General features: G+C 40.9%; 1 protein-coding gene across 4 annotated transcripts in view; it reads right to left on the reverse strand.

Annotated features, from left to right (window-relative positions):
- Nucleotides 1-449: 449 nt before the first annotated feature.
- CTDSPL (CTD small phosphatase like) overlaps nt 450-13,623 on the reverse strand; it is a 75,591-nt gene continuing 62,417 nt past the window's right edge. For all 4 annotated transcript variants that reach the window (XM_066201610.1, XM_066201603.1, XM_066201615.1 and 1 more), the window contains 4 exons: nt 11,524-11,580; nt 4,380-4,472; nt 2,569-2,754; nt 450-688 (listed from right to left, as the gene is read on the reverse strand). In XM_066201610.1, coding sequence (XP_066057707.1) covers nt 563-688; nt 2,569-2,754; nt 4,380-4,472; nt 11,524-11,580 — 462 coding nt within the window. In that variant the 3' untranslated portion in view covers nt 450-562. The remainder of the gene's footprint in view (nt 689-2,568; nt 2,755-4,379; nt 4,473-11,523; nt 11,581-13,623) is intronic.

Below are 13,623 nucleotides of genomic sequence, written 5' to 3' on the forward strand. Positions count from 1 at the left end.
TTTTTTTTCCTTTTTCCTTTTAAAGCATTTAGACAATACAAGACTAAAAGATGTCTGGAAATACGTCTTATACAAAAATGAATTTTTTTTTATCTTAAAATAACATTCAAAAAGGCACTTCATTCTGTAAGAAAAAATTCAGAGTCAGGTCAACTGCTCTAAGCAGGGGGGTAAAATTGTCTGCATAGTGGGAGGGGAAGAAAGGGAGAGAAATTCAACTGCTGAAATACAAGCTTCTTTTTTTTTGGCATGTTTTAAGAAAAGCTGATCCAGTAAAAGATGTCCATTTATGAAATTAATTAAAAGAGTCCCATTTAAAATAGCTTCTTTTTTTTTTTTCCTTTAAAAAAGTAGTCTGAACACATGACCTTAGGAGTCAGGCTTCTGAAGGCTTAATAGCATCACTCATGATTGTCCTTCGTGTCCAATGTAACAGGAAGATCAAGAGTAGCACTTCTGACAGGGGTGACCTCCCCAAAGCTTACATTTGAAAGAGCTGAAAGAGATGGAGACAGCCTCTAGCAACTGCAATCTAGGAGCAGGAGTCAGTCAGAGTTAAGGGCTACCTGTTGCAGAGTTTATGAAGCATACTGTAAACTTCTTCCTCTTTGCTTAGTCCTTCAAAGAAAGGAATAAGATCTAGCAGCTCTGTGTCTGTCATGTCATCAAACCAGGACTGCACAGGCACCTGAAACAAACCAAGCAACAAACACTGAGAGGGTTTCATGATGTCAAAGACACGTGAGTTTTGTCTGTGTGGGTGTTCTGTAACCATCATCATCATCATCATGCTATAATAATCATGGTAATTAGCTACTCATGACCATTCAGGTGGAGCAGCAGGTTCAACCCCAAGCCCAACCAGGACAGCTGACCTTCACCTGCATGTCCAGGTGACCCACATGACCCCACACTGGGCAGCTCTCCTTGCTTTGCCTCCCTGGTATCCAGAACAGACTAGGAGGCAGACGCAGGCTATGAAGCTGCACTGACACTTTATTTACAGGCAAATCTTTTTTTTTTTTCCCCTCCAAGAATTATCAGAGTGAGTCACCAGGCACAGGCAGGCAGCAACAACCCCTTCCAGCACGGGGTTTGGAGGAAATGTTTAACTGCAAGGGCAGAACATTGTTCAGGTTATAATGTTAGATCTAGTGAGTGGGTTTAGAAAACAACACACATAATAACCCTTCTGAAATATGCAGGCTGGGTTTGGGGAAGGTGTTCTGTGTATCTTCACTATGGGAGCACACTGAGGTCTTTTCAAGACTATCTTGGATCTTGTTACAAGCTCTGGTTTCTGCAGAGACTCGAGTATCAGTCAGCCAGCAGCACTTTTCTATACATGATTAAACCACTCTGACAAGGCCCTTAATTTCATCTCCCAAATTTCTACAGCTCATTATTTTCTTGGCACTGATTTCTGAGATACCAAATGATGATCTTGGATCAGGTTTTTAATTTTAACCATGAACATAAATTGGAGCTGCAGGTCCTGGTTATTATAAATGGCAGCTTTAAACCATGTGTGGCACCAACCAGAAAAATGTTTTCACCACATCACTTAGGGCATCACAATATTAGGATCTGAACTTGAAAGCTGACTGCTGGAAGATAAATAGCTCATGTTACAAGAAGGAAAAAAAAGCTAATCTGGAGAGGCAGGACTGTGCAAAGCAGTGTTCTTGATAAAAGATTTCCTACACTGATTTTAACAGTTCACAAAGAAGGCAGCCTAAAAACATCAAAGCAAACAGTGCACAGCCTGGCTGTCTAAAAGTCAGCAGATCCAAGAGTTCCAGCTTCTCCCCTGGCAGCTAAAGCAGATGTGAACAGCTGTACTGGCTGCAGCCATGGATGGAGCACCCCAGAGCCCCCCATCAGAGCTCTGGAGGCAGTACAAACACACAGTGAAAATGCACATTGCTTGCTCCTCACCGTTCTCTCCTACAGAACTGCTCCCTGCCCTTTACCCTTCTTCCTAAACCTTGATGAACTTGTTGACTAACAGCTCTAATTATGGAGTCAGGACAAAAATAATTGAGATAGCAGCATAGCAACACAACAGATCTTGGTGGGTGTTTTTTTCTTTCCCTTACCCACAAATGCAGATCTCAGCAGCAACCAGTAAAATATTAATTATCTTGCCTAATAAAATATTATTCACACAACGAAAAAAAGATGGGGGTACCTAAAGAAGCTCAAGCAAACCATTCTTTCTGTAATCACTACTCCAAAGAACAAAATCTGCGCTGCAGGGCAGCTTTGTTTCTTAGAGCCAGGTCGGTTTTTAAGGTTCCACACCACTTGGTATTTCTCAAAACTGCTGCACCTCAAGCCAGCAGCCCAAGCTCAGAGCACACGAGCAGTCACGGCTGTGACACGCTGTCAGGATCACTTTGCCCAAGTCCTTCACCATTTGGCAGAGAACCCCAGAACCCACCTGCAGCCTAAGAAAACACAGACTCTGACACGAGCCAGTGCTCTGAAAAGTCTATTTTCTGAATCAGGAAATCTGGACGAGGGCCAGAGGAGACGAAGTTATGCTCGAGTGCTCTGGATACTTACTGCATTTTCAGGATGGAAGATGTAAGATGCAGGAGAATTATCTACTATAATAACTTTACTCAGCTCACGGCCCAGTCGACTCAGATCCTTCACGTAATTCCCTCGGTGGAAAACACAGGATTCTCTAAAGAGCCTTGCCCTGAACACACCCCAGCGATCCAGTAAGTCAGCTACTGGGTCTGCATACTTAAAAAATACAAGTCAGAAACATCAAGTCAGCAACGTGCAGATAAGGCTGATCCACAGAGCCAAAGAAAGGACACGAAATAATTTCAGAAAAAATGCCCTTTTTCTCCATTTTCTTCCCTGCTCCTTGTTAATTAACTCACTCGCCTGCAAACCTAAAGTGATTAATAAAGAGATAAGGCAAAAGTAGGACAATTATCTTCCTAGAGAAGGCTAACTTGCACTCTAAATGTTTTCTGTGATTTATTGATTAGGTTTTATTCTCAGGGTAACTTAGAGTTACCCTGAGAATTTTTCTAGAGGTTGATGGATCCAGAGATCTCACCTACCATTCCCATAAAACCATCCAATGCTAATAGAAAATCAATATGAAGCTTTTCCCCAGCTGATTTGTTTCCATGTGCCTCTGAAGATAAACTGCTGTGAACAAATCTGAGCCTGATGAGGCTCTGCCAAATGATGCCCTTGGAGCAACTGGGTCAGCAAGATTCTTAAGATTACCAAACTGCATAACTAGGCCGCAGAAAATCAGCCAAAGATGTTATTAATACAAATATTCATGTACAATACCAGGGAAATTCTCATTTTATACATAAAATGTTACTTTAAGTGAGGCACAATGTAGAATTCAACGATTTATATAAACTGACCAAAAATAAGTATCCAAATAAACTCGAACATGAATAACCACATACTTGAAAATGGTAGTTATTACTGCACAACAGGAGTTACCATTTCCCTGTATTTTAAACCAAGAAAAAAAAAAAATCTATGTTGAAATCAATCATCTTTTGATTATGAAATAAGGCACAGAGTTTCAGTATGAAATTGGGGCAGTATTTAGGGTTTTTTCAACATGACTGAACAATATGTGGTAAAGAGAATGCAGGGAAAAAGGCTTTATAGAAAGTCGGGGTCCTGTCCCCTTCCACCTTCTCTACACTGGGCTGGAACAAAAGCTTGCCATGCTAGAGCACTATTTAGAAATAACCAATATCATTTTACAGACAAGACACCACAAATACAATACACTGAAGGGAAGAATTCCAGATCAGTCTACTACTGTAACATCTACCACAAAAAAAACTACCTACGAGCCACTACTGCTACTGCAGAACCAGAGGGCACAAAATATTCCTGGGGAACGTTTCAAGCTTTGCAGAAAGGCCTCATTTTCTAACTCCAGGTTGCAATTGCACCTTGATAAGACCAAAAACCGTGGTTCCCAATTTGCAGTGAGTTTCTGAGTCACTGGTTGATGGTGTGGACAGGGTTTAATTCGGTGTTTTATTTCATGCCCAGCTTTAATGTGCTGCTTCGCTCGCACGCTATTTGTTCTAATTTCTCACTATAACCATGGTAACTTGTGAGCCTTTCATATTGGCATCATGAGCAATGCATGGAGGCTACATTATGAGACAAGCCCATATGTGATGGTGTTACCATGGAAACACTTACCCACACACTAGCAGACAAAGTACACACTGTCAGACAAAGAAGCAGAAAAGAAGGGGAAAAATTAAGATAGTACCAACTGTGGAAATAATTATCCATAGAAAACCCAACCAAAAGTCCACTGACCAGCACCATAAGGGTTAAAGAGATGAAGGGAGCTGGGAACAAACCTTGGCTAGACTGGCTGTGAAGAGTACACATTCAAAGAGCTCTCCCATCCTCTGAAGAAACTCGTCCACATGTGGTCGTTTCAATACATAAACCTGGAATGAGAACGGCATTTGGGTCAGATGGTGCTCAAGGAAAGGAAAAAAAAAACCAAAACCACTCCTGCAATCCCAGCACCTGAAACAAAAGTTAACAGGGAAGCAGTTCAAATGAAATGCTGTGGAAAAAGAAAAGCATGCAAGATAAAAGTGGAGATCCAATAATGAGAGATTGGCAGGCACGGGCTGCCAAGCCCCTGCTGATTATGCAACTGCAAACACTGAGCATCATCAGGAGTGGTGTTCCTTGGAAAACCTCACTAAAGGCAAAGGGAGACAGGAGGGCTTCTCAAGAAGGGAGGATTTGGATCTCAGCTGGAAAGCTGAAGAGCTCCACAGAAGGAATAAATCTGATGAAGCCTCTGTGACGGCAGGAATTGCACAACAGGGACCTGGTTTCGTTCGGTGGCTGATTCTTTCATTTCTGAAATCCCAGGTGCTGAGCACCATAACTCACTATGGAGAGTCACCAAGCCCTCCAAGCTCTAACAGAGAACTTTTTTCACCAAAAATCTTCACAGCACCATGCAGAATGTCTAAAAGTGCTGACAAAGCCTACAGCATCTCCTAAAGAGGACCTTGCCAAAAGATGGCAAATTCCCAGGATTTCTCTCCTCTTCAGCATCCTGCCTTCAGCAGTGCTCTGCTGCCTTTTAGCACTGGCTTGGCTGCCTGCTGTCAAAACCATGATTAGCAGATATTAAAACCTCCCTGCTTCTCCTTTCAGAGCACACAAGATGATTTTGTGCCCACAGAAGATACCAGAACAAGGAAACTGCTGCTCAGAAAGCTTGGAAAAAGCTCACAATACTCTGGGAAGCTGAAGAGGGGAGTCTGCTTGAAAAATATTTATCTGTCTTGTTTGCACTTAGATTAAAAGTTTGAGAGAAAACACTGGCAGCATTTTATCTTCTTTTGTTTGGCAAATAATCCCTAATACTGAAAATTTCAAGTAGAGAAGTCTGGCATAGAGCTGAATACAGGAGGAATTGCAAGACTGATGCTATTTCAGGAATTTCCTTCTTTGATATGTAAAACTAGATTAATTGTATGTATTTTGCTAGATTCCTATTAGTATGAGGTAAAAAAAAAATCAAGGTACCCAGAAAAAAAAAAAAAAGCCTGAAGGAGAAAATATGGAAACAGCAGCTTGAACTCAAGTGTAATAACAATTAAAGCCTTCAGCAAAAGAAGGAAAAAAGAAACTGTGTAATTGAAATTGAAAACCTAAATTTGAAAGCAAAGGTTTTTTTTAAAAAAGACGTATGATGGAGCTGTACCTTAATGACTAAAGCAGAAATGTTAATTTTCCCCTTTATGCAGCATACAGATCATACCATGAAGTCTTTATCTCTTTTAAGTTATTTCTATGAAATTTATCTAAACTCTTTCTGGCCCCATAAGCATTACATTCAAACTTTGATACAGATAACAATTTATAACCCAGATTTTTTTTTTTAAACAACCACAGCAGCACCTAACCCATCAAATAATTGTGACATTTTATGGATTAAAGACAGTTAACAGATGTACTTCAAGACCATTCTCTTTCCAGATAATTACAGCAATGTTTCCTGTATTTCACCAGGCCTACACCAAGTAATTTCCTCATCTATAACAATGCAATTAATTTTTCATTTAATTCTTTCTACACAAAGTTGTGCTGGAATATTATTTCCTCTCCAAATTCTACCTTTGAATTTTTCTGAAGACAGAAAGAGAGCTGCAGTCCCTCTGCATTTGGGTATCCAGTATCCAACTTCCCAGATGTGAGAGCAAAGACAGCAGGATCCAAGTTAATAATTAAGTTCTCAATTCTTTAGTCTTAAGTTTTATTTCTACACTTATTTTTGAGGGCACAAAAGGGGCACCCCAGAGTCTTAACAGCCTTCTTAGAGAGTAAGTGCTGGGATTTAATACTAATTTCCCTTTTAAAGCCCAGTGCTTCCAGCCTCAGCAGAAGTCTCCTCTTTGCTCTCCATCCCTATCTCTGCCCCTGTCAGTGAAGTATTTCCACTTGGAATGTAATTACAAACTCCCTGCCAAGGATCTGAACTTTGCTGCTTGCAACACAACCCACCTCCTCCATCAGGAGCACACAGTAAATCAACCCCAGAGCTCTGAGCCACAGCCTGGGCTGCATTTGCCACTCTTTGCAATAAACACTCTTTTGGCTGTTTCTAGGGCTCCTAATTCTGCACCTAATTCAGGATTAGCTGTGAATACACAGCATTTTTAGTTGGATGGTCTCTCTTCTGCAGTTTAGGGCTCCTGATCCACCACAGAGCACTCACAGCCTCCTCTACTTGAGTTTCTCCTGCTGCTTTGCCTTAAATCTTTCCCTACTGGGATCTGGCCAACAGATTTGCTTCTCATGTTAAATACCTAATTAATAATAAATGTCGTCTCTTAAGATAAAGTCTCACCAATTTTTTCTCTTAATTATTTCCCTCTGTAAAAAGTCCCAATTCCTTTGCCTTTTTTTTTTTTTTTTTAACAACACTAATTTTTTTTTTTTTTTTTTTGGCAGAACAACATATCTTAATACTCTGGATAGTTATTCTCCTTGAAGTTTTCTCTGAGAAGTCCTACTTAGAGCCTGGAAGCAACTCCAAAACGTACTGGTATCCTGGGCTACAAAATCTCTTTGGTTTACTCCACATAAAAAGCTTTCTTCAGCTGACAGTGCAGCTCTTTTCTCCTCTTCCTTCTCATTTGGGATTTTTTCCCCTTTACTTTGTTAGTGGCTGGACTTGAATGTCAATGCTGCATGGTTATTTGTGGCTTGGCTTTTTCCTCCATTGCCTGATGTCTTCAGTTGAAATCTCTAGACTAACTGGCTCCTGGCATTTTTCTGAGATTTATATACTGTCTTCAAGGCATTAAAAAAAAATCCATCCATTTTTTGTCTTATGCTCACTAATTTTTTCCTTATCACCAAGAATTTAGAGGAATATAGACTATTTTTTTTATTATTTAAAATGAACCCTACTCAACATTTAAAGCACAAATCAGGCACTAGGCATGTTTCCACAGGATTCTTACAGCTGCTAATGGCAGAACACAAGCAATTATCTTTAATTGTCTTCCACATGAATTTTCTATACCTCAAAGCAGCCTCAGCCTACAGAGATTCAGTATCTGTGAAACCCAAAGACAAACCCAGCTCGTTTTCAATCAATTTAACAGGACACATAGAATTGCCTCTCAAAACCAGCTTTACAATGAGGAGATCTGCAAGTAATGACCAAAAAATCTGCCCATGACAACTCCAAACTCCTGTAACCTCCTGTTTCACGTCTCTTCTGAGCAGTGAGCAGAAAATCCCACGTGTCCCTCGTGGTCCTGGGTCACACAGCTGTGGCCATGTCCCAGTGCAAGTAACCAAGAATAGGCCAGTTAGAAAGGATACAGCCTATCCTGGATTACTTGAACCAGGCCACAGCCTTCTGCAAGAAAATCCATGAATTCTGTGCTTTACAGGAAGGAAATTTGTTATTCTAAAAGCCTTTCCCCCTCCATCATTAAAAAAAGAAAAACAATTTTGCATATGATGGTCAAAGTATACACGCCAAATGTTCCTTCAGCTTTCAACAATTAAAAACAAGCAATTAATTAACTCCCCCCTCATCTCAAACAATCACTTTAACATTAGTTTTACTCAAGGAACAAATTCTGTTTAAAAATTAAATACAAAGCAACAACCAAATCAAACTCTTCCTGGCTGCCCTCTTTATTCTTGGAGACACCAAAAGCAAGGCACAAAGCCATTGGAATTCAATTTGGATGAAAGATGAAGGACAAGCATTCCCTAAAACCCTCCCCCACTGGGGATTAAAGCTGTATTTGATGCAGTTTCTGGTCCGGGGGCTGTGGTCACTCTGCTCTTGGTCAGTGGGAAGGAGAGGATGTATTCCTGCAGAGTTAAATCAAGGTACCAAAGAGTGAACATCTCCCTCCAGCCACCACTTCCACTGTCAATGAGCCTCCTCTCAGCTCCAACACTGGATTTCCTACCTGGAATTTGGGAGAGCAGGACCAGCTCTGATCTCCTTTTACCCAGAGGGGAATGAGAGAAGTGGCCCAGAAGGGTCAGCTCACACCAGAACCCATTTGTACCATCACTCCCAGCACAAGGCGTGGGGTTCTCCCCTGGAACTCCAGCTGCCCCAGGATGGGCAGCTCTGCAGAGGCATCCAGAGACCCACAGCAGAAAGAAAGGGAGGTTCCTTCACACATGATTTATTTCCCTCTTAAAATAAAATGACAAATCCTTTCAAAAGATAAGTTAATTTAGGCTGGAGAAGGAAAGATGAGAAAGGGAGAAGGGATGTCAAGAAAAGCTGGTTTTTAATCTAAGGAAGCTCGTTTACCCAAGCACCCTTTAAGATGATGAATTGTCCTCCCTATAAAAAAAACCCCAAGAGTCTTTCTGACCTTTGGATTATAAATTATATAAGGGAAAACAAATTCCCCAAACTAAAGACATTATTTTCTTTAAGACCTCTGTTGAACTGCAAAAAACCCCCCTGAACAAACAAACAAACAAAAAAAACCCCAACCAGCATTTACCCAGCATTTACCATGAAAAAACTTGTTAGATAAGTCCATCTCAAAACTCTTTCAGGAGTACAGCAATTCAATTTGCCACAACTTGTATTTTTTTGGTATATGAGATCTGAACAATCTCATACAATTTCAAGTTTCTCTATGAATGGGCACCTCTGAAATGTTGTTTGTTTCCACTGGGGTTCTGCCTAAGGCAGAGTTCAAGGACAATAAAAATCTCTCAACTTCCTGCCTGAAAAATACCAGGCTCACTGGTAAAACAGGGATATGCACTATGGACACTGTGGTTCCACAACATTTCCCATATCCTGTATTTTGCACAGGTGGAAATGTTTCTCAATATCAGTGATTCATCTTGGAGTTTATAAACTGCTTAAGAAAATGGACACGCCATTATCCAGATGACAAATCCTGATAAATGACAGAAATTGCTCAGATCAGTTCATTTATGTTCTAAGTGACTACACAATTACAGGTTTGAAGTGGGAACAGGTTGTCGGAGCTCTACAACCTGTGCTAACGCACATCAGACTCAGCCAGAATATCCATTTTTGCCCTTTATCACAAAAAAGGCAGAAAAAAAACAAACCAGAAAAGATTCCTGAATGTCAGCAATGGTACAAGAGGTATTACACACACAGGCTTTGCCTGTTCCGTGTGCCCCACAAATTACCTTGACTTCAAGAATCACAAATTCCTTACAATTACCTTAATTTTTACCATCCAAATGTGCCTGAGGTATTTACCTATCTTACAGGTTAAGAACTTGAAATACAAAGAGTGAAGCAATTTCCTTGAAAATCCTGCAGGGAGTTTCCAGCAAAGCACAGAGACTAATTTCACTTGACCAAAGGAGAAGTAGATGCACAAATCCACTCCCTTTGTACCCAGTTGTGGGGTTTTTGTTTGTTTGGAGAGGTGTTTTTTTTTTTTTTGTTGCTGTTTTCTCTTTTCCCCCACATGGAGTCATCTCAGGTGCCAAATTGCATCATTTTTGGTGAAGAATCTGAGAGTTTGCAGCAGGAAATGGAAAAGCAACAGGCTTTTGATATGCTTGACTGTAAAGCCTAAGCCTTTTATTGGGCTTTGTTTCAAAATGTAAATAAATATGTCATCCTGACAAGAGAAGTGATCACAACTCTAAGCCATTAAAAAATCCACTTTCAAAAGCATTCTGCAATGTTTAAGGAGAGAGACTTTGTCTGTTCTACAGCACCAAACACAACTAAAGCCCACATCAAATCAGGATGGAAAAAGACAAATTTCCCCAAACACCACTTAAATGTTGTAAGCATCAGCTCTGGTGAATGTTACAGGAGGAAGTACCCTAGATATTGATTTTTTTCTACATAAAACAGGCACAGTGCAAAAACAGCCAAAACAACTATTACTTTAAAGCATGTTTCAGTCTACTGACTGATATTCAGTAATCATTTTAAAAGTGACAAATACACGGAGAGTTACCATCACAGGAAATCAGACAAAACTGTGAAGTAACTTTTTGATCCACCAATTAGTACAAGATCAAAATATACAATCCTTTTTGTCCAAGTAGAAATATTCCATAAAGATAATACATAAACAACATTTCAGAATCTAAAGTACTTAAAATTTCTGTGAAATCACATCTAGGGAAGGTTTGCCCCTCATTAACTGTAACATCCAACACCCAACAGAAGATGTTTCAAACAATTTACAGAGTTCATGTATCAGAAAGGCTCAACTCCACATTAACCTGTTTAATTCATCTCCAGCAAGAACTTCAATGTCTGCCTGAAGAGGGAAAGTAACAGCACTGTAATTTATTTTATGCAACCCTTCAGACATGATTACTGATTAAAGACATCAATCCAAGATACATGGAGGGGACTGATTTTCAAATTATGGGTGTTTTGCATTTACTCATTTTTTAGAGCTTTAAGTGAAGTTCTTAAAGAATAAGACAGAGAAATCAGTCTCCTCATGATTTTGTCCAGACCTTTCAATTACGCTGAAGTGTATAACTCCCATCAGAGGAACTTGAATTACTTACAGGAATAAAAGGGGACAGAAATTGAACACAGATTGTCACAAAAACTGACTAAATGTCCATTCTTCCTTTATACTTTTATAAAATATAAACAACCTTTAGCATAAGAGCTACCAGCAGATATTAAAGCCAACCTGTATGTCCTCTTTGTGCTGGAGGGAATAAAAAATGCAGTGTTAAAGCAGCTTTTTCTGGGCCCAGCAAAGTTTGAAACCCCGTCCTCACATCGTTTCCTCTTTGAAAATGTTTTAAAATTGACAAAGAGACAAGTATTGAAGTCCTGAGAGAGAAACTCCACCTGACCACACAGGGATGCCTGTCTGCATTCCAGAATACACAGCTGCCATGCTTTGCAAAAGGAGAAGTTATTGGATATGAAGCAGCAAATGGAGGAAGAGAACGTTCTGAGATTCAGGACACAATGCTGAAGGAAAAAAAAACAGCACTTACCTGATGTATGGTTCCATCAATTTCAACAGGAACAATGAAATCAGCATTGCTAATTGGCTGGAAAGAATGACAAGGAAATAATCAGCATTAAAAATAAGATCTTTAGAGGGAAAAGGTTTCAGGGACATAAAAGGGAGGAGGTACCTGCTTCTGAGGAACAAGTTAATAATCATTACTGACCACACATAGCCACTGTGTGTGTGCTCTTACACAAGCCAGAAACTCACAGCTGCAATTCCAATTCTCCTGTTTTTAAGCTTCATAAAATCTAGCATGCTTCACTGCTTGAATAAACCCCCATTACCACTGAGTGTGTTCATCAGGAAAACATCTCTTTGGATAAACTCTTCCATACAGGCTTTGTGGATAAATGACCATCAAGAAAATCAACTGTGTACTGCACACATTCTACTGGAGGTCATCAATTGGTGACTAAATTAAAAATAAAGCCAGTGGTAAAAGTAATACCTAATGGTCATATTTGAATCAGCAGCTGCAACAAGACTTAAGTTGCATAGCTAAAGGATTCTAAACATGCCAATACCAATCAACCTAATCATGTAAAATTGTATTTTAATTCCAAAGGGAAGAGCAGGCACAATCTGCCCAAGTCCTTGAATCCGTTTTTCCAGCCTGTCGAGCACAACTTAATTCTCAAGACTTACTGTGAAAAACTGATGGTCCAGTAAAATTGCCTTGGAAAGCAGGAAAGGGGCCTTGCAGACAGCTCAGGAGCACATAATCTAATCTTGGCTAGAAAGCAGGGGTAGCTGGGAACAGGCTGCTGCCAATGTTCACTGGTTCAAGGGGACACCACACTTAGGTACAGCTCATGCACCATGTCCACTCTAAGAAAAACAGCCATGAAAACATGGCTGGCTGAAGCCTGGAGCTCATTCCATCACCTGCAGCCTGGAAATGGCTGAGACAGAGCTGCCAAATACAGCTGTAACATGACTGATTAACAGCCAGTATCCTTCATGGATACTGCCCAGTCTGTAACTGGTATCACCAAGCCAAGGCTGGAAAACATCTCTCAGCTCTGTGAGATTTGACTGCTCCAGGTGGGAGTGTCTGTGCAACAGGCTGATCTCAGGAACCACCAAGAAGATGCCCCTGAAGTATCTGTGGGCCTGGAAACAGACTTTAAACCCATTCAGGGGGGCAAAGGTGTGCCAGGAAAGCAGGGAAGCAGCTGAGGTGAAGTGACTTAAGAAGCAGATCACAACCTGGGGAGTCTGAACAGGTGCTCTCTGAAAAAATGGTGGGAAAAGAGGATCCTGCAGTATTAACCTGCCAGCAGCACTTTGATCCCACTCCCTGGATAAACCAGATTCTAATTCCACTGTCAAACAACCTTCCTGCCAGGAGAGCAAAATGACCACAAGAATTTATGTGGAGGGAAACACCCTTTCTCAGGAGCAAAGAAATGAAGGAGATGGTATGATCTGACACCTGCAAGTGCTGGGTCTGAGGGCACAGGAGAGGCTACATGGAATCCTCTCATCCTGACCAGCCAGGATTGGCAACCAGACCTCCAGAGCAGCTGCTGGTGGTGAATTCCATCCTCCTGCCGACCCCTGTGCTGGTGTGATCTGAAGAATTCCTCGAATACACACAGAACAATCTAGATTTTTCTTATCTGACACTGAGCAATTTCCCCTTTCTGCTCTGGGAAAAGACAGAGGGGAGGCTCCCAGACAGGGAAGATCCTCTGCAGCTCCAACAACCACAGAACAGCTACACAGAAGTCCTGATGCTTCACTTTACAAAGAAACACAACTGAACTGTAAAGAAGCCTCAGCCACCAGTTTTCCAGTGGGTGCCAGCTCCCTGCAGACTTTGAAGAGGCTTGCACACACTTGAAGGATTTATACATGCACGACCTCCTTCAGCAAGAGAAATACTCTGCAGCAGCAGCAGAATAGGTCACTGCACGCTGCTGAGGTTTTGAAACCCACTGATAAAACTACAGCTTTTACAGAATTTAATCCTAACAGGAGCAACATCAGCCAGATGCCAGAGAAAACCAGATTCGGTGTGAGCAACTTCGGTTTTTTCTAGCAAATACAACTCGCCCTCACACTTTGTAACCAAACT

Source organism: Chamaea fasciata, unplaced genomic scaffold (assembly GCF_029207755.1).
Source record: "Chamaea fasciata isolate MVZ Bird 193981 ecotype frontalis unplaced genomic scaffold, bChaFas1.0.hap1 SCAF_1, whole genome shotgun sequence".
Lineage (NCBI taxonomy): Eukaryota > Metazoa > Chordata > Aves > Passeriformes > Sylviidae > Chamaea > Chamaea fasciata.